The following is a 25,503-nucleotide window of genomic DNA, read 5'->3' as shown; positions in this document are numbered from 1 at the left end:
GTAATATTTCATTACCTAGCTCCAAAAGGTCTGAAGGATCAAGGTGTAAACTCTTATTGCAAAACTGATCGACCTTCTTTTCCAGTACTGTTGCATCTTTAATTTGTGAATACTTCCGGACATAAAAGTGGCAAGGATGTAGTACATGGCTTACAAAAACTAGCTCTGGAGAACCTAGATAAGAATATTTAACCCATATTAACAAATCATAAGTTAGGAATGAATTCACAAAAACTGAATGCAATATCCTCTAAAAGAATATTTAGTGTCTTGTGGCATTGAAAACTCTAGAATACTTAAGCCCCACAAAAAGAAGTCCAAACCCAAAATAGTAACTAGACTGATAAAGTTCCCACTACCAACATTAAATCCTTTAGCATAACCTGAACTGCAACTATTTTATTTTACATGCCAGGTATTTTAAGTGGAATTGTAGTTCACGTGGTAGTTAGATGCTGAAGTCAAGATATGCTATAACTCTATCATATTACAACAAAACATCAGTTTATTTATGGATATTTTGGAACTCAGAACTCCATTGATATTAAATAGACTTCTTGCATATCTCAAAAAATCCTGTTTATACTATATCCAAAGAACTAATAATTAGCTCATAGATACTCTGAATCACAAATCTTACCCGGCTAGAAAGGGGTGAAAAAACATCTGGGCAAAGCCAAATACTAAGCACCATTTAGGGGAAGAGATACATGTTTTGGTGGAAGCTGGGGGTGGTAGTGAGGGTAGAATAAAAGAAAAAAATATTCTGTTTACAGCAGTAATGAAGCCAAGTGTAGCTACTGAAAAGATGTTCAGAATACAATGTTACAAAAAAAAAAAAAAAGGAATTAAAAGAACAGAACAGTGTGCACGGTGTGCTATGTTTTTGTATAAAAACAAGTTAGAAAAATAATATATGTGTATTTGTATATGCATAAAGAAACTGTGGAAGGGAAAGAAGGACCGAATGAAATGGGAACAGTTAGGTAAAAATTTCACAGTATTTTAATATATAATTTTTGAACAATGTAGATGTTTCATTTAGTAAAAATGTTTAAAACTCAAAAACTAGGAGGAGTGGAATTGGAGACAGTCAAGTATAGACATGATAAAAACTGAACAAGTGGATCATTTTAACTATCCAATACAGATCACAAAGAATAATATCCATATTGAATATGGGGTAAAGAGATAAATATGTGTAACTGGGGAGACAGTTGACAGAAGTGTTATAAATTTCAGAAACATTTTTGCCAATAACAGCCAAAACCTTTAATATTCAAAAGGAAGAAGTTTTAGTTGATAGTAATATTCATTTTACTCACTGCCTTCATACTATGTAAGAGTTACTTTACGTACAGCAAACTCCACAACATCAAGTTCAGAGTTGCTAAAGTACCTGCTTTTGATCCAACAGCGGAAGATGATTTTTTCTGAAAAGGCTTTTTTGGATCTCTAGGTGTTTCCACAAGATAATCTGTGAAGCGTGCTTCATCAAAATAGGAAATAAAGGCAATTGTACTAGTTTTATTAAGTTGACAATGGTATACTACTGTTTAAAAAGCTGTACTTGAATTGGCAAAATACTGGAATGGTAAGACTCCTTGTTATCAGTAGGTAAAGTCATAATAGATTTCTTAAATCACTGAGATTTCAGTGATAATAATACAATGGAAACAACTGAAAACATGCTCCTCCTTTTTTTTTTTTCATTCAAAATGTCATTCTGCAGAATCAACCAATGAAACAGACTGAGAAGTGATGGATAACAGATCTCTTAACTCACTGAGATTTCAGTGATAAAATACAATAGAAACAACTGAAAACATCTTCCTCCCCCCCCCCCCCACCCCCGTGCTGTTTCATTCAAAATGTCATTCTGTAGAATCAACCAATGAAACAGACTGGGAAGTAGTGGGTAGAAGAGAACTAAAATGGAACTTGAAAATGGTCCTAAAGAAGACCAGTAATATAACTACACAGTAGTAGTAGTTAATGGGGAGAATACAACATTGTAAATCTAATCAAAGTATTATGATACATTGAAATGTTACAAAATAGATGCTATTATATTCATGACAGATTTTATTTCAGATTATGTAACAGTTTATATCTTTAAAAAATTTTTATAACAGATTATATCTCAGAGCAAAGATTTAGGAGAAGCTATTCTTTAAGGACAAAGACATGAGATCGTTTCTACAAGTATCTTCATTTTTTATATAAGGTTTATGTGTAGAACACCAAAAAGTCAAATACTTCAATTAAACCAAACATTAAATTAACATCTTAGAGTTTAGATTATTGCATTAAAAATAAAAATTATCCTAACTCTGGAAAATGTGAAAGCAGGGACAAGGAATCAATGGATGTTAACTCATAATGAAGAAGGTATAAGATAACAGCACTATGTTTCTATTAAATATAGGAACTAATTTTGTTTCTAATTACAGACATATTGTTTCCTTGCTTTTGTATTTTCACTCACTTTCCAGGTTTTCTTCAATAATTTCTTCAATTATCACATCAGGGCTAGATCCCATCTGAGGCAGAATAGTAATGGTTTTAGGGGATGGTGTTGCAACAACCTCTTTCTGTGGCTGGAAATCTTCTGCTTCTAAATGCACATCATTGGTTTCCCATTGCAAAGAACATGGTGGGGCTTCATTAGTTAGGAAAGACACGTCAATCTTTTTCTTTTCTTGTGATGGGTATGTATCATGACAAGAAAATTCCTTTTTATGATTATATTGCTTTTGAACATTCTGTTCCATTTCATTTTCTTGGGGATTACATCTGTTTAAAAAATAGACAAGTATTAAGAACACTTGTGATGAGCACTGAGTGTTGGAAGTATGTGACAGATCACTTAATTTTGTACCAGAAACCAATATTACACTGCATGTTAACTAACTGGAATAAATAAAAGTTGGGAGGAAAAAAATACATAGGCATATGGCTACTTTAAATTGTTTCATAAATTTTTTGTATCTACATTCAAGTCATTTCCTATTCACATGACAGTTAATAAGGTGACACATATAAGAGTGTCTGGGTGGCTCAGTCAGTTGAGCATCCAACTCCTGGTTTGGCTCAGGTCATTATCTTGTGGTTCATGAGTTTGAGCCCCACATCAGGCTCTGTGCTGGCTGTGTGGAGCCTACTTGGGATTCTCTCTCTCTCTCCCTCCCCTGCTCATGCTCTCTCTCTCAAAATAAATAAACTTAAAAAAATACCATGACACATATAAAAAGGTAAAGCTGTATAGGTGCCTCAGAAGTATCTTTTACATAGCCTTACTGATGTATAATTTGCATAACATGAAACTCAATCATCTTTACTAAATTTACAGTTGTGCAACCATCACCATAATCTAATTTTAGAACATTTTAATCTAATTTTAGAACCCAGAAAGAACTTTTGCCCATTCCCAGCCCTAAGCAAACCTAAGGTTTTTTTTTTTTTTTTAATATGAAATTTATTGTCAAATTCGTTTCCATACAACACCCAGTGCTCATCCCAACAGGTGCCCTCCTCAATGCCCAGCACCCACCCTCAATTCCCTCCCACCCCCCATCAACCCTCAGCTTATTCTCAGTTTTTAAGAGAAACCTAGGGGTTTTAAAAGGTCAACAAGAGGTATAATCAATGAGAAGCTGAAGGAAAAAGTTGATACAGTCATGTCATAATCTTCTAGTCCTAAAAAACAGTGAATATAGGCTTAAAAAATCATTGTGATTTGGCTTAGCTGTTTGATTTTAAATTATGGTTATTTCTTCTAATTCCCTAGCTTAAAAATAAAGTATAGGAAACAGTGAAGGGTACAATCCTGAACAGATCATTAGAAATCTCCACCTAGCCTAAAAACCACCTTTAGTCTGAACCCTTTGGGAGGTATTATTTGGTAGCCACTAACCTACAGCTAATCGTTTATATGGTTGACTCCATGTTTTTCTATCTTCTTCACATATCCACATAGATTTAGGCTATCAAATCTACAAGTACAGAAATTCTATCAAAGAAATGAGATGGAGTCTCAAAAAGCTTGTCTTTTAGTTAACCCATTACGAATTTAGCTTCATCACAGATCATCACTAAGAAAACATTTTAGGGCTGGAAGCAGACCGTGCTCTACATGGAATACTACCTGACCGTGAAGACGGGCAAGGAGATCTTTGGCACCACTGGCATGTGGCTCAATGCCAAGAATAATCGCGACCTAGACTTCACCATCGATCTGGACTTCAAGGGCCAGCTGTGCGAGCTGTCCTGCTCCACTGGCTACCAGATGCGCTGGGGTGGCATCCGGCTTCTGCCACCCTGGCCGGGCTGGCCCTGCACGGGCCCAGGGGCTGCGGCATTCTTAGGCAGTTTGGGGGCTCCCTCTTCCTTTCCTTCCCTCTCTCAGAAGGGGGTTTTAGGGGCCTGGGCTGGGAGGAGGGGGCACATCGTGACTGTGTTTTTCGTAACTTATGTTTTGATATGGTTGCATTTATGCCAATAAATCCTCAGCTGGGATGGGTAAATAAATAAATAAATAAATGGCATTTTAGGGGTGCCTGGGTGGCTCAGTCAGTTAAGCGTTGGACTCTGGTTTCAGCTCAGGTCATGATCTCATGGTTCATGAGTTTGAGCCCTGCGTTGGGCTCTGGGCTGACAGCACAAAAGCTGCCTGAGATTCTCTCTCTCTCCCTCTCTCTCTGCCCCTTGTCTGCTCTGTCTCTCAAAATAAACTTAAAAGTAATTTTTTTAAATAAAAAAATAAAAAGCATTTTAGAAATAAGAACTAACAAGGCCAATTAGATTCAGCAATGACACATTATCTGTTTCTTCCAACAAAAGGTATGCTTTGAACACACGTTGAATTCAAAAGATATGTATATCTGAGGATATGTATATGTACACAACTTTGCAAACCACACATTCCTTTTTATAACAACTCTCATTTGACCTGGGATATTTAACACTGTCCACCAAGTCCAGTCTCAAACTCCTCCTTTGACTTCTAGAGCACCACTTGCTCCCATTTGTTCCTCAACCTCTGCCTACTCCTTCTCAATCTTGTTTTGTTTTATTTTTGCAGGTTGCCCTTTATCAGTTTTAAAATTTAATATTTTTCCAAGGTACTGTCCTTGACTTATGTCAGTACCTACTCTTACTGGGCAAACCCATTGTTTAATTACCACCTGTAATAAGTAGAAGCAGATTACAGTGTACTTTCTCTTAAAACTAGGAAAAAATTTAAGACTACTCTGAATTAAATTTAAAATCAAAACAAGATATATGCAGACTCTTAAAGAGACAGAATAGCTTTTGATACTAAAAATGTTCAATAGTGACAATATTCAAGTTATGGAAATATCTAGAAGAATGTATTCATTGCAAAGACTGATGATTATCCATGGAAGCACAAAAGTAAGGTCACAGACAAATATGGTACAGGGCTCCACACCTGGGGGAAGATGCCCTGAGCCCAAGGACTGGCACTCTAGACCTCTGGCAGGGTCTTTCCTCTGAGGTAAGAAATGTGCTATCTAAGTCTAATGCTATTAAGCTACTTGATTAATCTTTTCCCCTTTATTCCAAACAAGACTGCAAACAAAGAAATTTTTGATAATTTCGCTTCTTAGGCCTGTCTGGACTAGAAAAGAATCCCAACACAAGTATCCTAGTCCCTGTGGCAATTGTATTTGTCCATTAAGTTAATAAAGTAGCATTCTGGCTAAACTGGCATTCAGTTTTGTGAATTTGGCTTACAGGAGTTTACCTGGCTTAAAGCAGATCTGCTCATGTCTGTTCCTGACCTTTTAACACTGTGGGCTAAACTCTAGAAGGTAATGAATGTGATGCTCCCTGAGGGATGATTTCCCCTGGACACATACCACTTAAAATTGAATGAACTTATTTTCTTTCGGTGGGTTTCTAAACCATCTGTATTCTGACTAATCCTAAAGCTAGAATCAAGTTCAAGACCTTTTCTTAAGTTTTAGCACATGTAGCTAACTGCTCTCTGGACATTTTCCCCCATACATCTCATCAACAACAATAACTCAACATGTCTACTATCCCCAACTCCCAAATTTTCTTCTTGTAGTCCCAATCTTGGTGAATACCAATCCATCAACTTAATCACCAAAGCCAGGCCTGTAAAGGATGCTTCTCTTTCCCTCATTTATCACACTCAAACAATAAGTTTTATCAATTTTCCCTACTTAGCATTTGTCATATCTATTGCTCTCTAGTGATACTACCTATGTTTCGTTTCTCATCATTTGCTGAGACTATTGATACAACAGCCCCACTGATCCTTCAGCCTCTAGCCTCATACTCCTTTCCAAATAATCCTATAAATAGCCACCAAAGTTATCTTTTTAAAATTCAAACTAATTATTTTATTTTCCTGTTGAAATCATCTTTTAGTGGTTTTCAACTGTCTATAGCTGTGCTGTCCAATAGAGCTTTCCATGATAATGCAAGTGTGGGACTGTCCAACATGGTAGCTACTAACCACAAGTGGCTACTACTGAGCACCTGAAATGTGCTAGTACAATTAAGAAATCCAATTTTTCAATTTTTTTAAAGTAATCTCTACGATCAACGTGAGGCTCGAACTCATGACCCCAAGATCAAGAGTCACATGCTCTACCAACTGAGCCAGCCAGGCACCCCTCCAATTTTTTCTTTTAACTTTGTTTTAATTAATTTGTGCTTAAATTTAAATGGGCACATGTGGTTAATGGATACCATATTGGATAACATGGATGTAGAAAAAAAAAGTCCAAACTGCTGCACAGCATACAAAGTCTTCAGGATTTAGCTTATATGTATCGTCTACCAAGTGAAATTATATATGCAGTTCCCTGAATGTAGTATGTTATCTCACTGACCATACCTTTCTTTCTGTTATGATGCGTCCCTCCTTTTTGATTGCCTTTCCAATTGTTAGTCATTTTTCATAGATAAAATTTTCCTTTTCCCAAATCGATTGTTACCACCAAAAACGGACCATTCCTTTCCTTTGCATCTCCATTAAATTCTGTATATATTACTATCATAGCAATTATTCAGTTTATTGTTTACATATGTCATCCTCTACTTATTGTAACTTCTCTGACATATATAATGTTTATCATGTTAGTGCTTAGAACAAAATCAGTGTTCAATCCTGTCTGAACGAATGAATCTCAAAGATAACTTTCACATATATATCATTTAATACTGATTCCAGGTCGTTTCATTCTTAAATATCTCACACAGAATTTAATGGATAGAAACCGTTGCCCTTTATATTATTTTAAAGCTTTTGAATCATACATACAACACATCAATTTTCCTGTCTCTTAGGTAATTTTTCTGTCTCTTAGACTCTATCAGATATTAATGGCATGTTGCCATTCTTATACTTACTTTGTTAAGCTCTCAAATTCAATCTTTCCCATATTGTTGAACATACAGATGATCTCACTACAATTCATATTCAACCTGAAATAAAACACTAGCATGTAAGTAAATGTTCTAATCCAAGTTTATTACTTTCTCTAAAAGTCAGCTGAACTGAACTATTTATTACTTTCTATAAAAGTAAACTATTACTTCCTATACTTTTACTATTACTTTCTATAAAAGTCAGTTGCTGGCATTAAACTCTAAAAGAACATTTTTTTTTTTAATTTTAAATTTTTTTTTTTTTTAACGTTTATTTATTTTTGGGACAGAGAGAGACAGAGCATGAACTGGGGAGGGGCAGAGAGAGAGGGAGACACAGAATCAGAAGCAGGCTCCAGGCTCTGAGCCATCAGCCCAGAGCCTGATGCGGGGCTCGAACTCACGGACCGCGAGATCGTGACCTGGCTGAAGTCGGACGCTTAACTGACTGAGCCACCCAGGCGCCCCAAGACAGAACATTTTTAAATGCTCTAATACAAATTTGTTACTTTCTTTAAAAGTCAGTTGCTGACATTAAAAACCCTAAAAGACAACAATTTTTTTCTTTTTCCTTTTTTTATATTTAATTTTTAAAATTTACATCTAAGTTAGTTAGCATATAGTGCAACAATGATTTCAGGAGTAGATTCCTTAATGTCCCTTACCCATTTAGCCCATCTCCCCTCCCACAAGCCCTCCAGTAACCCTGTTTGTTCTCCATATTTAAGAGTCTGTTTTGTTCCCCTCCCTGTTTTTATATTATTTTTGCTTCTTTTCCCTTGTGTTCATCTGTTCTGTGTCTTAAAGTCCTCATATGAGTATTATGCTAAGCGAAATTAGTCAGAGAAAGACAAATATCATATAACAATTTTTTTCTAATGTATAAGTTACTATTACATTATATGGTTGTTAATTTGGGAAACATTTGTGACCCAAATTTCAATTTATAATTGCTTGTTATTTAATAAATCGAGGCTCTAATACATTTTATACTTAATTGTTATGTTCTCCTGAGTTATAACTTCTTACCTGGGAGAATTCCTTAGTTTTAGAGTGCTAACTTGTAACAATTCACTCTCAAATGTTAATTTCAAAGTACGGATAATCTAGAATCAGAAGAGAAGTGTTACTCAGATGTGAAATTTTAAAAAAATAATTATCGCTAAAACAAATTAAGATTTTAGAATTAAAACTATATCCTTTAATAACTGTTTTACTAATTAATGTGTTCAAGGTTTGATTTTAGGCATCCAATGAGAGCAAATCAAGTGTTTATGAATTTTTTCCCTAACGAAATTTAAAATCTTTTAGAGATATAAATAACAGATAACAACAAAAGACAGTAGTTAACAAATAGAATATAGTTATGTAATCACAGAAAATTCTGATCAGATTCACTCTGCATTTGCACTGCTATCCTCAAATGTCTTTTTTGCCTCATCTTCTTAATGAATCTAACTAGGGAGAAGACCAAATCTTATCACTTTTTTACACCTCCTAATGCCTCATGTGTAATACAACTGGAGAGAGGCCTGACCAAGTAAGATGGTGGCAAACTCTTCACCCTTCACTTATAGACTTTGAAGGCAGAAAAACCAATGGCTTCTATTTTATACCTCAGTTCTTCCCAAACACATGCTTATCTGTGGGAAATGAGGCCATGAGGATTCAAAGACAATAGAGTAGGATCTATATCCAAAGAGAGCAAGGTAGAACTCAGAAAAAAAGATCAATGGTTAACCCTGTCTTGTCAAACAATCTCATCAGAAACATGTTTTTATTTTTGCCCAACTATGCTCCCTAGGCACCTGGATAGATGACAGGACATACTGGACACACCCTATCTCTTGACCTGCATATTCGGAGAGGCAGGAAGAAGGGGGAAAAACCCTGAATGAAATCTTTAAGTTAAATTTTATTTTAGAGAGAGAGAAAGCAAGCAGAGCATGAGTGAGGGAGAAGGTGGGGGGAGGGGAGGGAGGGAGGGAGAGAGGGAGAGAGAGAGAGAGAGAGAGAGAGAGAGAGAGACTTTTTTTTTTTTGAGAGACAGACAGACACTCTTAAGCAGGCTCCATGCTCAGCACAGAGCCCAATGCAGGGCTTGAGCCTGTGACCCTGGGATCATGACCTGAGCCCAAATCAAGAGTGAGACGCTCAACTGCCACCAGGCGTCTTTTGAATTAAGTTTTTACGAGCTGACAGACATATCTAAATTCATATCATGAAAAGAAAAACAAGTCCCATTAAGTTTGCTGCCCTTATATATCCTCATTTTTTATTCAAATATCTTGGGAACATCAATTTTCAACTCAATGTCACCCTACTTGCTTTCGGATTGTGTGTTATAAAGACCTTACTGAACCATTTCCCTAACTGGTAAATAACAAAAGGCTAAATAAATTAATGTTTGTCTTAGAATTCAAACTAAGAATTGAGGCCAAATAAATTAGGATAATCTAAAAATATATTCTTCTTAAGTCTTAAATAGTATATTCCAAAGCATGTAAAATAATACACTTCAGAAAAATTTATATTATGATCTATTAAAATTACCTGATTCAGGTCACAATAAGTCCTTAAAGAAGGTGCTGATTTTAACTCTCTTGCTATCTTCATAGCTGCAGCCAAATCATTTTTTTTCTCTTCAATGTAGCTTTTAGCCATTATTACATTTGACAGATAATCATCTGTATTTCTTACTACTTCTTCACACAGGTTCTTTTTCCTTCATATAAGATCCCAAAATTATTTTACAGCATTTTATAAATATGCACATGAAAGTAAGTCTATAGTATGTGAGTAGTAACAAAAGGGTAATTTCACTAGTTTATGAACATGGTAAATGAGGCATTCAATTCAACTGAAATGTATTACAATTGAAAACTATGTATGGATAACTACAGAAAAAGCAGGATATAATTGTCATGTCACAGAATTACAGAAGACAGACCCGAGATGATTCTACCTAAAAGAGAAATCCTATCTTGTAATCACTTGTGCCATTTCAAAGACCCATTTGTATTCACTTCTCAAAAGTGATGTGCCTTCACATTTTAAAATTTCCATCAACACACACATAACACATAAATATACAATAAGATTTTATTTTTTTATTTTTTTAAATGTTTATTTATTTTTGAAAGAGAGAGAGCATGAGTGGGTGGAGGAACAGAGACAGAGGAAGACACAGAAATCGGAAGCAGGCTCCAGGCTCTGAGCTGTCAGCACAGAACCTGACACAGGGCTCCAACCTACGAGCTATCAAAGAAAAGCTCTGGGCCAGATGGCTGCACTGGTGAATTCTACGAAAAATTTAAAGAATTAACAACAACCCTCCTCAAACCCTTCCAAAAAATTGAAGGGCTGGGAACACTTTCTAACTTATTCTAAGAGGCCAGCATTATCAAAGCCATATGCAGACACTACAAGAAAACTACAAATATGATTATGATTATTATATGCAAAATCCTCAACAAAATATTAGCAAATTGAATTCAGCAACATATTAAAAGGAGAATACATCATGACCAAGTGGGATTTATTCCTACATTGCACAGATGATTCAACACATGAAAATCAACGAATGTTAATACCACAACATTAATACCACAGCAGAAAGAAATGGAAATCCCTACATGATCCCCTCAATCAATGCAGAAAAAGGATGACATAGGGACACCTGGGGGGCTCAGTTGGTTAAACGTCCAACTTCAGCTCAGGCCATGATCTCGCGGTTTGTGAGTTTGAGACCTGCGTCAGGCTCTGTGCTGACAGCTCAGAGCCTGGAGCCTGCTTCGGATTCTGTGTCTCCCCCTCTCTCTGTCCCTCCCATGCTCATGCTCTGTCTCTCTCTGTCTCTTGATAATAAATAAACATTTAAAAAATTTAGAAAAAGGATGACATATTTCAACACCCTTTCATTATAAAAACACTAAAAGAAACAGGAATTGAGGGAGATTACATCTACGTAAAGGCTATATATGAAAAACCCACAGCTAACATTATACTAGTTAGAGAAAAAGCTGTCAGTTCTTCACTAAGATCAGAAGCAAGATCAGGATGTGTTTTGGCCAATGCTATTTAACATATTATTGTTACGTTCTAGCCAGAGTATTAGGTAAAAAATAAATAAAAGACACCCAAATTGAAAAGAAGTTTAAATTATCTATTTTTGCACATGACATGATTTTGTATGTACAAAACCCTAAAGAGGCCACAAATATACTAGCAGGGCTGATAAATGAATTTAGCAAAGATGTACGCTACAAAATCAACACACAAAAACTAGACACATTTCTATACATTAACAGTCTGAAAAGGAAATTAAGAAAACAATTCCTTTAACACAAAACACAAAAGAATATAGTTAGGAATAAACAGACAAGGAGGGAACAACAGTCTGTACACTTACACACTATGCCAGATTACTGAAAGAAATGAAAGAAGACAAAAATAAGAGGAAAGACATCCCACATTCATGGATTGGAAGACCTAATATTGTTGACAATACCACCCAAAGCAATCTACAATGCAATGCAGTCTCTATCAAAATCTCAGTGATGTTTCAGGCAGAACAGAAAAACCCACCCTAAAAAAGTCATACGGAATCTCAAGGGACCACAAATTGCCAAAACAGTTTTGAAAAAGAACAAAGTTGGAGAACTCACACAACCCGATTTCAAAACTTGCTACAAAGCTATGGTAATCAAAAAAGTGTGCTACTGGCATAAGAACAGACAGACTGATGGAACAGAGATCCCAGAAATAAACCCTCACAAGATATGGTTAACTGAGTACTGACAAGCATGCCAAGACATTCAACAGAGAAAAAAACCATCTTTTCAACAAATGGTGCTGAGAAAAGACATTCACATGGAAAAGAATGAAATTGGACCCTTCTCTCATACCATACACAAAAGTTCACTCAAAATCAATCAAAGACTAAGTGTAACAGCTAAAACTGTAAAATTCTTAGAAGAAAACATAGGGCAAAAGCTTCGTAACATTAGATTCAGTGATGATTTCTTAGATGGGACACCAAAAGCACAGGCAACAAAAGAAAAAAATAAATAGAACTTTATCAATAACTTTCATGAAAAGGCAAAGAGTGAAAAGGCAATCCAAAGAATGGGAAAAAAGTCTCTGAAAATGACAGATCTGATACAGGATTAATATCATTAATGTATAAAGAACTTCTACAACCCAACAACCCAACAACAAAATAAATAATCCAGTCCAAAAAAAGGACCTGAATAGACTTTTCTTCAAAAAAGATATATAAATGAGGAATAAATACCCACATGAAAAAATACTCAACATAACCAACCAGTCATGAGGAAAATGCAAAAAACCCACAAGATTAGTGTTTCATATTCATTAGGATATGATTATTAAAAAAACCCAGAAAACAACATTGTTGGTGAGGAAACTGGAACCCCATGTACTACTGGTGGGAATGTAAAATGTATAGCTACAGTGGAAAACTTTGGTGTTTCCTCAAAAAGTTAAACATAAAATTATCATATGGCACTAAACTGGACATTAAAAAATGACTAACAAGGTAATCTTTGTTATGTATATTTTGCACCATAAAAAAGTTTAAAATGCATGCACATGACTTGTAACTTAAATGTTATAATTAACGACCACATGTGATATCGATAATACCAATATGGAAGACTAAAGAAATCAACCTATTTCATTCATAGTATATTGAAGACTATGTCCGAGGCATCCTAATGGGATTAAAAAAAAGAAAAAAGCACTAAGAGTCCATGGACAAATACTGTTACTAATTATATTACTTTTGGCATGTTGAAACTTTTACGATCCTATTTCTTGAATTGAAAAATGTGATTAAAAATTGGAGGCACCTGGGTGGCTCAGTTGTTTAAGCAACTGACTCTTGATTTTGGTTCAGGTCATGATCTCGGCTCAGGTGGTGATCTCTGTTTGTGGGATCAAGCCCCATGTTGGGCTCTGCTCTCACAGGGTGAAGCCTGCTTGGGATTCTCTCTCTCTCTCTCTCTCTCTCTCTCTCTCTCTCTCTCTGCCCCTCCCCTGTTCATGCTTTCTCTCTCAAAATGAATAAATGAACATTTTAAAAAATTAAAAAAAAAAAAGAAAAATGTGATTAAAAATTATTAAAGATGTATTTTTGTATCCTTTGGATAAATACTTAGGAGTGCAATTGCTGAGTCATAGGGTAGTTCTGTCTTTATCTTTCCAATTTGAAGGGGCACATAAACTCCAATATTTATAGCAGCACTTCAACAATAGCCAAATTACAGAAAGAGCCCAAATGTCCATCAACTAATGAATAAAGAAAATTATGTAGACGTATATATATATATATATATACTATATATATATATACACGTATACATACACATGGGTGCATATATATGTATACAATACCACCCTATATATATATATATATATATATATATATATATATATATATGTATGTGTGTGTGTGTGTATACACATACACGGAATATTAGGCATCAAAAAGAATGAAATCTTGCCATTTGCAACAACATGGATGGAGCTAGAGTGTATTATGCTAAGTGAAATAAGTCACAGAAAGACAAATACCATATGATTTCACCATATGATTTTGTTAAGAAACAGATGAACATAGGGGAAGGGAAGGAAAAATAAGATAAAAATAGATGGAGGCAAATAAGACTTAACTATAGAGAACAAACTGAAGGTTGCTGGAGGTAGGGGGTATGGGCTAAATGGGTAATAGGCATTAAGGAGAGCACTTGGGATGAGCACTGGGTGAAGAATCACTAAATTCCACTTCTGAAACCAAAACTACATTATATGATAACTTGAATTTAAATAAAATTTTGAAAGAAAAAAATTAAAGATCATGTATATCAGAGTTTTTAAAGTGATGGATATGTAACTGTGTGGTATGTCTAGAAATGAGTGTTAGTTATTACTTTCTCTGATGCAAATAAACAATGAAAAATGATGGAATGATGTAGAAGAAAAAGCATGTTTGCATTTTTCAAGTAAGCAAAATTCTGCAACATGGATTCAGATTTTTAAAATAATTTTCTGTGCTGCTTTAAGAAAGAAGCTTATTTAAGTTAGCTTTAGAACCAGATGGCAAATAGCCAAAAAGTTTTTAAAATGTACAAACTGTTGTTTTCAAGTTGTAGACATCAACCTGTAGGAATCACCCATTACCTTCCAAACTCGTTCAAAAGTTACTCATTACTTCAATTTATACAAAGAAATAAAGTGACAAGCTAATGTTAAAAACTTCAGTTTCACTGAGTTTCTATTTTTTTTTAAGTTTTAGTTATTTATTTTGAGAGAGACAGAGACCTAGCATGCTCAAGGGAGGGGCAGAGAGGGAATCCCAAGCAGGCCCTGCACTGTCAGCATAGAGCCTGATACAGGGCTCAAATCTAGGAACTCTGAGATCATGATCTCAGCTGAAATCAAGAGATGGACACTTGAGCCACCCAGGCACCCTGAATCTATATTTTTAAGTTATTACCTGGAATCAAGAGAAGTAAAAAGTTGATCAAACTGTTTCTCCAGAACCTCTATAAGACTGACTGTTTCTGCTTTTGTTTCACTGTGTATGTGTTCAAGCATCTGGAAAGAACATAATACAAAGACCTAATTTTGTATTTTTATTTTATAGAAATTGTACTGTTTAAATAATTTTAAAAGTAACAGGTACTTATTAGACCTTTCAAAATAACAACACAAAGGAGATTAGGTGATAAAAATGGAATAAGTTATAAGGTTCCAACTTTAAATCCTGTTACTTGTCATCAAGATCACACCTTTGTTGACACTGAGTACCAATAAACTGGCAAAAAGGCCTAGAAAATCCACTACGTTTTCTAAATTTCTTATTCCTTTTTATCATTACAGGAAGAGCCACTCTGGATAGCTGAATTTGTCTCTGGAAGGATTCCTTAAATGAAAGAACCTTAATATATAATATTAAAAAAACATACTTGAGTTAAAATGTTAACTATTCCACATCTTTGCACTTTTGACAAAGAATTATTGCTTAAGATGTATGACCCATTTTTTTTCCTTCCAATTTCTCCCTTCTAGAATAGGAACAGCAATCCCATACCTGTACAACCAATGTTGGAAAAACTGAATCATACCGTGAACCCCAGCCATACCTGATTTAGAAGATATTTAGATTAGATTCTGGTCTTAGACTTGATGCTGAAGGGATGGGGTGAATGTATTTTGCATGTGAAAAGGACATGAATATGGAGGTGGGTTTCAGAGGGCAGGCTGTTATAGGGTGAATTTTGTCTGCCCCCCTCCCAAATTCATATGTTGAGGTCTTAACTCCCACATCTGCTATACTCGTTTGATTGCCTTGGTTGTTAATTTGTTGTTATTAGGTGCCTAGGAGTTTGCTTTTGTCACCAAGTGAGTCTCTCTTTTGGGGGATGGAGTAAGGAAGGAAAGAGAACAAGACTCTGTGTTAGGGTATTCAGCTGAGTAATGCGCAATGTTAGAAAGATGATCTACGATACTTTCAAGACAAACTTCAGCTCACAGCAAGAAAGAATCGTGGTTCCTTAATAGTGCTCCAGTTTCAGTAGGCTGCTAGCACAACAATGCTAAGAGACCAATCTCAGCAGGCCATGGGAGTTTTCCATTCTTTTGTATGTTTCTCTACCATTAGATTATCCTGTTCAATAACTCAGTGCTAAGCTCCAACTTCAGTAAAAAAAAAATCCAAATGAACACATTTAAAGAACATGCCTTAATTCACAATAGGCTTTAGTCATTCAAAATGCTTACTTTTACAGCAACACTTAATTGTTCAAAATTATAGCCCGCTATCTTCAACGCTTCCTCAATTTCTTCTTCTGCAGTTTTACTTTCCTAAGAAGGGGAAGGGGGACCACATACAAATATAAAAATAGATGCTTAGATACACTGTATTAGTTGCAAAAACATCAAGCTACAATTTTGGTTACAAAAGCAACAGACCACCATAGAAGTCTGAACATAATAAAAACAACACTTTCAATCCTACTTACCCAGAAATTCAAAACCATTAACATTTTAGAGTTTTGATTATGGTATTCCAGATTTTTTTAGAGACCTTTTTTAAAAAAATGGAATATTCTGCAACTTAAAACTATTTTGAAAAAATTATCATGGCAATAAATGCACACACATGTAAAAATTAAGTTTTTAAAGAAGAGTATAATTTGACTATGTTAAAATTTAAACTTGAAGTAAAAGATAGCAAAATTAAGTGCTTTCTCCATTCCCCAGATCACCAAAGTTCTCTTTAATAATAGTATTTTGGAATTTATTCTATTTCTAATCTTAAACTAAAACAATACATTATTTTACAGTAACAGGTAAGATTCAATCTTCCAACAATAACATCACCATCATCATCATAGCAAATGTTAGGCCTTTTAGCTGCCATTAAAATGATTTGAAAAATCACCTTTAGAATTTAAAACCTGTACTTTATACAAGTTTCATGTAATAGGATTCAATAACTAGGTTCAAAGGGAACCTACATATGGTTAAATGTCAAGAACACTACAGAGTTGGTCAAAGGAGAATGGGCTGCCTTAGGAAGAAATAAGAATTGTTCAAGTATAATTATAATAAAACAAGAGATTCAAGTAAGGAGTATAGGTTTACCACTTACCTTCATGCTTCCAAAAAATCTATAATTATAGGAACCTTGAGAAGAGACAATAATTAAGCTACCAGACACAAAGTAAAAATGTTTGGTTTCATCTTACTTCATAAGTAACATTTTTTCATACCGCCATTACAGTTGAGGAGTTCAAAATAGTCTTGTGTGTGGATGTTGAATGTTCCAAACCAATAGTTAGCTGATCAGTAGTCTTTTTAAAGTCCTGAGAACAATTCCTTATCCTGAAAAATGTCAAGTACATTATTTCAGATGCCACATTAATATAACAGTTTTAACCTTCTATTCTTATTTTTACTGTCCATCAAAAATAATTCATATGATGTATTACATAATACTAACATGTACTGTTCGTTCTCATTTATAATAAGCAAAGAGAGAAGCGATGGCTAAACAGGCTTTCATATAAAACTTAATTTTAACCAAGAATTCAACTTCTTAGCAAATCCCTAAAAATAAGAGCTTACAGTATAAATTGTGCTTTCATCTCCTAGTTACCTCTCCTTACCTGATTATTTTTTGGTAGAGGTGTTGATAGCCACTGAACTGCCTTTAAGCTCAATTACTTATATACAAATGCCAGCTATTAATAGAATGTACTCACAGGCCTGGATAATTTACAAAAAGGTAATGAATTTACCAGGTAAGTTAATGTGAAAAGAAAAAGTTCAGTTTCTTATCTACACATGCTAGACTTTTTGCCTATTTTATTTTTGTATCTCCCTATATTGGCTCACATATAGTAAACTCTTAGGTGTTTACTTAGTCATAAGCCTAAGATAGTTTACGGAAGAAATTATGTTGTTTAAATATGTTACCTTTACAGAAAAAATAGACAAATTTTAAACATTCAATTACTTTGAAAAGTGAGTATTCATGTTCTTGAAAACATGTGAATACATTAGCCCCAAGAAGTCCATTTTTCAATTCCTGTTTCAAGATATTAAAGATAAATCAGGAAGGAAATACATTATGTATCAAGGGATGTTTATTTAAAAATAAACAATTATTTTACACCACAATCTACTGAATTTAGGGAATAGGAGGTTCTAACATAAGTATACTTGGTATGGAGAATTTAAAAAAAAAAACAGTAATTTGGAAAAAATTTGGGTACTTAAAATGGATTCATCTACTTCCGAAAGTGAAATTTCACTTTATAACCATACTACATACGATATATATCTAGACAAACACATAATCATATTTAACTTGTATAAGTTTTAAAAAGTCAGAAAATTTCACATAGAAGTCTAGATGTCTATCTTCTCTTGGGGGAATAAAAAGGAAGATTTGGCAACACTGGATTTGTCTTAACACACAGAAGTAATTGACTGGAGCTGAGAAATGGGCCACCTCCTTTGGAGGGGCCTTCTTTTGTCTGCCACAATTCATACCACTCATTGTTTAAACTCTGTCTACCTCACCTAGTAAGTCATCTCCTGGACTTCTGCAGGGACTCAAATTTGTTGAGGCCATTGAGTCACGAGGAACCAAAAAGATTCCTAAAGATTGATTCTAATCATTTCACACAGAGCATTTGGAGGAAATGCCTGGAGGAATACAAATATAGGGGTTGATACTCAGTAAGCCAGAGTTCCACTGGTTCTCTCAATACCCAGCTGCCAGACTTTAGCTAAGTGGTTTACTACCTACAGAGATAACTCTTCTTTTGGTTTCTGTTGAAGTACCCGTTTAAGTCCAGACAGAGAAGCTGCAGCAGTCATGTGAAAGACTATGAAAGCTAAGTCTAAAAAATTTTGGATTTTATTTAGATAGGTAATGAAGAAGCACGGAGCAGGGAAAAGTATGGATGTACTAAGAAGGTAGTCAAAAAAGACTAAGTAGAAATGAAAGATAAATTATGAATACGGAAGATACTGTGGAAGTTAGGGTTTACAGGAGACAAACTGAATGGGATATGAGGAACTAGAGTGATTTACAGATGCTCAGTGCCATTAACAAAACGGAAAGGTTTTAAGAAGTTAAGATGGTGTAGAAGTAGGGGGACCAGGATTTCCCTCCTCCCTCAAACACAGCTGTATTGAGGTCAGAACACTTGGAACACACAGGAAATCTATCTGGGGAATGACAGAAAAATCTCCACAGGTGGAAGGAGATAGTTTGGTGGGACAGAGGTGTGTGTATGCAAATTGGGGGACATAAAACAGCATGGCAATGGAGGGGAGGGATCCCTTTATGTACAGAGATGAAAGGGAGAGAAAGAGAAGCTATGGATTGTGGTTTTGTGTTAGGACAAGAAAAAACCTCTCCGGACCACGGACTGGGGAATGAGAAACACGGAGAGTACCAGTCTCTACTCTGCAAACAGCCTTAGGAGCTGAAGAATGGAGATTTCAAAAGTGTATGACTCTCCAGACCATGTGCATGTGCTAGTGGGGAGAGAAGCTGGTCCCCCGGCCTGGTAGCAATCTCAGGGGTGCATTGGGAGAGAACAGTCCCCTCCCTTGAGTGCTGTGGAAAGAGGGTATATTGCCCCTCCAAGGACAAAAGATCCTGCAGGTGCTAGCCATATTGGCAGGGCAGAGCAGCGCTACCCCAGAACTGGGTCTTCATGGTGTGGGATCCTTTAAGACATCAGGTTTTGAATCCAAGCTAACCACCTAGGAGGCGTGGGACAACTGTGGAGCAGGACAAGCCCACCGCCCATGCTACCCTGTAAGGGCTGCCTCAACAGCATAGTTTGAGACTCCTGGTCTGGGGAGGAGAGACTGGGGTGTCACCATTTTTCTCCCCATCATCAACACAGTGGGGCTTCAGGGAACAGGACAGTGGCCCCCATGGAGCAGGATCCGCTTACACTAAACCCCACCCCTCTGTGCCTGGCAACTGCTTATCTACTGGAGCGAGACTGACCCAAAGCAGGTAGCTGACCTCTCCTCCAGACCAGCACAGTCACTGGTCCCAGATACCAACAGACAAATGTCCTGAGTTTTAATTTTTTAATGTTTATTTTTGAGAGAGAGGCAGAGCACGAGTGGGAGAGGGGCAGAGAGAGAGGGAGACACAGAATCTGAAGCAGGCTCCAGGCTCCAAGCTGTTAGCACAGAGCCTGATGCAGGGCTCGAACTCAGGAGCCATGAGATCATGACCTGAGCCAAAGTTGGACGCTTAACTGACTGAGACACCCAGATGCCCCTGTCCTGTGATTTTGTATGTTAGTCTGTTGCTCTTTTTTTCCCCTCTTCTCTTCCTTTCCTTCTCTTCTCTCTTCTTTTTCTTTATATTCTCTTCTTTTTTTTCCTTTGGAATCAGGTTCATAACTTTCAGATTTGATTTTTGGTCAATTCTTAATGTATATATATATAAATTTTCTTCTTGTTCTTTCTCTGCTTTGTTTCTTTGTGTAATCAGGCATTTTTATTCTTTTTACACCTTTTCTAGATCTCCTTCTTTATTTTCCTTTCTCTTTCTCTGGATTAAGACTTATAGTTTCTCTGATTCTCTGCTTGTTTTTTTTTCTTTTTTTTCTTTTTCCCCTTTCATTTTTCTCTTTCTATGGGATCAGGTCCCCTTCCCTTTCTTTCAGGGTTACTTCAACGAAAAATCAAAGCACACCTGTCAGAAGGTCTAAACAATCCACCACGACGAGTAAGGAGGAGCTTTGTAGAAGACTGATCAGTGGAGTAGAGCAGCCAAATACACAACAACAGAGTGCACCAACACACTCTAAAAACACCTCCTGAAAGCCAGGCCCTGGATAGTGATTGACCCCTTTTTAATATAGCAGGTCTCACAGTTACAGGACACATAACAAGCTATTAAAACATGTAAAAGACACAAACCTAGCCAAAATGATGAAATGGAAGAATTCTCCTCAAAAGAAATACCAGGAAGAAATGACAGCCAGAATTGCTCAAAACAGATATAAACAATATATATGAACAGGAATTTAGAATAACAGTCATAAGACTAATAGCTGGGCTTGAAAAAAAAGCATAGAAGACAGCAGAGAATCTATTGCTGCAGAGATCAAAGACCTAAGAAATAGTCATGATGAATTAAGAAATGCTATAAATGAGATGCAAAATAAAATAGATGCAGTGACAGGGAAGATGGAAAAAGAAGAGGGGAGAGTAGGCAAAATAGATGAAATTATGTAAAATGATAAATCTCAAAAAAAGAGGGAAAGAAAATTACTAGACAATGAGGGAAAATTAGAGACCTAAGTGATTCAATGAAACAAAATACCTGTATCATAGGAGTTCCAGAAGAAGATTAGAGAGAGAAAGGGGCATATGATTTATTTGAACAAATTATAGCTGAGAACTTCCCTAATATGGGGAAGGAAGCAGACATCCAAGTCCAAGAAGCACAAAGAACTCCCTTCAAAATCAACAAAAACAGGTCAACACCATGACATATAGTGAAACTGGCAAAATACAAAGGTAAAGAGAGAATTCTGAAAGCAGCTAGGGACAAATGGGCCTCAACCTACAAGGGTAGACACATAAGGGTAGTAGCAGACCTGTCCACTGAACCTTGGCAGGCCAGAAGGGAGTGGCACGAAATTTTCAATGTGCTGAACAGGAAAAATATGCAGCCAAGAATCCTTTATCCAGCAAGCCTGTCATTCAGAATAGAAGGAAAGATAAAGGCTTTCCCAGACAAACAAAAACTGAAGGAGTTCATGACCGTTAAACCAGCCCTGCAGGAGATCCTAAGGGGGACTATATGAGTGGAAAGCAGCAAAGACTATGAAGGACCAGAGACATCACTACAAGCACGAAATCTAGGGATAACACAGTGGCACTAAGTTCATATCTTTCAATAATAACTCAGAATGTAAATGGACTAAATGCCTCAATCAAAAGACACAGGGTATCAGAATGGATTTAAAAAAAAAAAAGGAAAAAAAGAAGATCCATCTACATGCTGCCTACAAGAGACTCATTTTAGACCTGAGGACACCTGCAGATTGAAAGTGAGGGCATGGAGAACCATCTATCATGCTCTGGATGGCAAAAGAAAGCCAAAGTAGCCATATTTATATCAGACAAACTAGATTTTAAAACAAAGACTGTAACAAGAAATGAAGAAGGGCATTACATCATAATTAAGGGGTCTATCAAGAAAAGCTAACAAATGTAAATGCTTGTGCCCCCAACGTGGAGGCATCCAAATATATATATCAATTAATCACAAACATAAATAAATGTATACATAGTAATACTGTGATTGTAGGGGACTTCAATACTACACTTACAACAATGGGTAGATTATTCAGACAGAAAATCAGTAAGGAAATTGTAAGGCTCTGAATGACACATTAGACCAAATGTACTTAACAGATGTATTCAGAACTTTCATCCAAAAGCAGCAGAATACACATTCTTCTTGAATGTACATGAAACATTACCTAAAACAGATCATATACTGGGTCACAAAACAGCCCCCAACCAATAAAAGGATTGAGATCACACCATGCATATTTTCAGATCACAAATGCTAAAAAACTTGAAATCAACCGCAAGAAAAAATTTGGAAAGCTTCCAAATACATGGAGGTTAAAGAACACCCTACTAAAGAATGAATGGGTTAACCAATTAAAGAAGAAATGAAAAAAATATATGGAAACAAATGAAAATGAAAACATGACAGTCCAAACCCTTTGGGATGGAGCAAAGGCAGTCCTAAGAGGAAAATACATTGCAATCCAGGCCTATCTCAAGAGGCAAGAAAAGTCCCAAATACACAACCTAGCCTCACACCTAAAGGAACTAGAAAGACAGCAGCAAAGAAAGCTCAAAGACAGCAGAAGAAGAGAAATAGAGATTGAAGCAGAAATAAACAACATAAAATCCAAGAAAACAGTAGAATAGATCAATGAATCTAAGAGCTGGTTTTTTGAAAGAATAAACAAAATTGATAAATCCCTAGTTGGACATCTCAAAAAGAAAATAGAGAGGATCCAAATAGATAAAATCACAAATGAAAGGAGAGATCACACCCAATACCACAGAAATACAAAGAATTTTAGAGAATACTATGAAAAATTATATGCCAACAAGCTAGACAAACTGGAAGAAATGGAAAAATTACTAAACACTCACAGATTACCAAAATGCAAATGGGAAGAAACAAAAATTTGAACAGACCCATAACCAGCAGAGAAATTGAACTGGTTATCAAAAATCTCCCAACAAATAAGAGTCCAGGACCAGATGGCTTCCCAGAGGAATTCTACCAGGCATTAAAGAAGAGTTAATACCTATGCTTTTCAAGCTGTTCCGAAAATAGAAACAGAAGGAATGCTTCCAGACTCATTCTATGAAGCCAGCATTACCTTGATTCCCAAACCAGATAAAGACATCACTAAAAAGGAGAATTATAGTCTAAAATCCCTGATAAAGATGGATGCAAAATTTCTCAACAAGATACCAGCAAATCAAATTCAACCATATATTAAAAGAATTATTCACCATGATCAAGTGGGATTCATTCCTGGGCTACAGGGCTGGTTCAATATTTGCAAAACAATCAACATGATACACCACATTAATAGAAGAAAGGGTAAGAACCATAGGATCTTGTCAACAAATGCAGAAAAAGCATTTGACAAAATACAGCATCCCTTTCTTAATAAAAACCCTCAAGAAAGTAGGGATAGAAGGAACATACCTTAATGTCATAAAAACCATATACGAAAGGCCCACAGCTAATATCATCCTCAATGGGGAAAAACTGAGAGCTTTTCCTCTGAGATCAGGATCACGACAGGGATGTCCACGTGCATCAGTGTTTGTTTAACATGGTGTTGGTAGTCCTAGCCTCAGCAATCAGACAACCCAAAGAAATAAAAGGCCTCCAAAACTGGCAAAGAAATCACACTTTCATTCTCTCCAGATGACATGATACTCTACATGGAAAACCCGAAAGATTCCACCCCAAAATTGCCAGAACTGATACATGAATTCAGCAGAATTGCAGGATATAAAATATACAGAAATTGACTGCATTTCTATACACCAATAATGAAGCAATAGAAAGAGATTTCAAGGAATTGATTCCATTTACAATTGCACCAAGAACCATAAAATACCTAGGAATAAACCTAACCAAAGATGCAAAAGATATGTATGCTGAAAACTATAGAAAGCTTATGAAGGAAAATGAAGGAGACACAAAGAAATGGAAAAACATTCCATGTAAATGGATTGGAAGAACAAATATTGTTAAAATGTCAATACTATCCAAATCAATCTATATATTCAATGCAGTCCCTATCAAAATAACATTAGCACTCTTCACAGAGCTAGAACAAACAATCCTAAAATTTGTATGGAACCACAAAGGACCCCGAGTAGCCAAAGTAATATTGAAACAGAAAACCAAAGCTGGAGGCATCACAATCCCAGGCTTTAGCCTGTATTACAAACTGTAATTATCAAGGAAATATGGTATTGGCATAAAAACAGACAGATAGACCAGTGGAATAGAATATAGAACCCAGACATGGACCCACTAATATATGGTCAACTAATTTTCAACAAAGCAGGAAAATATATCCAATGGAAAAAAGACAGTCTCTTTAACAAATGGTGCTGAGAGAACTAGACAGTAAGATGCAGAAAAATGAAACTAGACTACTTTCTTACACCATACACAAAAATAAACTCAAAATGGATGAAAGACCTAAATGTGAGACAGGAAACCATCAAAATCCTAGAGGAGAAAACAGGCAGCAACCTCTTTGACCTCGGCTACACCAACTTCTTACTTGACATGTCTCTGGAGACAAGGGAAACAAAAGCAAAAATGAAGTATTGGGACCTCATCAAGATAAAAAGCTTCTGCACAGCAAAGGAAAAAATCAGCAAAACTAAAAGACAACCCATGGAATGGGAGAAGATATCTGCAAATGACACATCAGATACAGGATTAGTATCAAACACCTATAAAGAACTTACCAAACTCAACACCTGAAACACCATCCAGTGAAGAAATGGGCAGAAGACATGAATAGACATTTTTCCGAAGAAGACATCCAGATTGCAGAAAGACACATGAAAAGATGCTCAACATTGCTCATCATCAGGGAAATACAAATCAAAACCACATTTAAATACCCCCTCACGCCAGAGTGGCTAAAATTAACAACTCCAGAAACAACAGATGTTGGTGAGGATGTGGAGAAAGGGGAACCCTCTTGCACTGCTGGTGGGAATGCAAACTGGAAAACAGTGTGGAGGTTCCTCAAAAAACAAAAAATAGAATTACCCCACGATGAAGAAATTGCACCACTAGGCATTTATCCAGAGGATACAGGAGTGCTGATTCAAAACAGCACAAGCACCCCAGTGTTTATAGCAGCGCTATCAACAATAACCAAATTAAGGAAAGAGCCCAATGCCCATCAACTGATGAAG

At 36.0% G+C, this 25,503-nt stretch overlaps 1 protein-coding gene across 1 annotated transcript in view; it reads right to left on the bottom strand.

Moving 5' to 3' along the window:
- The window catches only part of RNF17 (ring finger protein 17), a 115,457-nt gene that overhangs the window by 77,252 nt on the left and 12,702 nt on the right, over nucleotides 1-25,503 (bottom strand). Inside the window, exons 4-11 of the mRNA XM_045037204.1 lie at nucleotides 17,226-17,337; nucleotides 16,231-16,314; nucleotides 14,945-15,045; nucleotides 9,979-10,150; nucleotides 8,455-8,531; nucleotides 7,408-7,482; nucleotides 2,489-2,796; nucleotides 16-174 (exon numbers count right to left, since the gene is read on the bottom strand). Of these exons, the coding sequence (XP_044893139.1) occupies nucleotides 16-174; nucleotides 2,489-2,796; nucleotides 7,408-7,482; nucleotides 8,455-8,531; nucleotides 9,979-10,150; nucleotides 14,945-15,045; nucleotides 16,231-16,314; nucleotides 17,226-17,337 (1,088 nt within the window). The remainder of the gene's footprint in view (nucleotides 1-15; nucleotides 175-2,488; nucleotides 2,797-7,407; nucleotides 7,483-8,454; nucleotides 8,532-9,978; nucleotides 10,151-14,944; nucleotides 15,046-16,230; nucleotides 16,315-17,225; nucleotides 17,338-25,503) is intronic.

This window comes from Felis catus, chromosome A1, assembly GCF_018350175.1.
Source record: "Felis catus isolate Fca126 chromosome A1, F.catus_Fca126_mat1.0, whole genome shotgun sequence".
Taxonomy (NCBI): Eukaryota; Metazoa; Chordata; class Mammalia; order Carnivora; family Felidae; genus Felis; species Felis catus.
The sequence above is the reverse complement of the archived record's forward strand: the minus strand, read 5'-3'. Positions and strand labels throughout refer to the sequence as shown.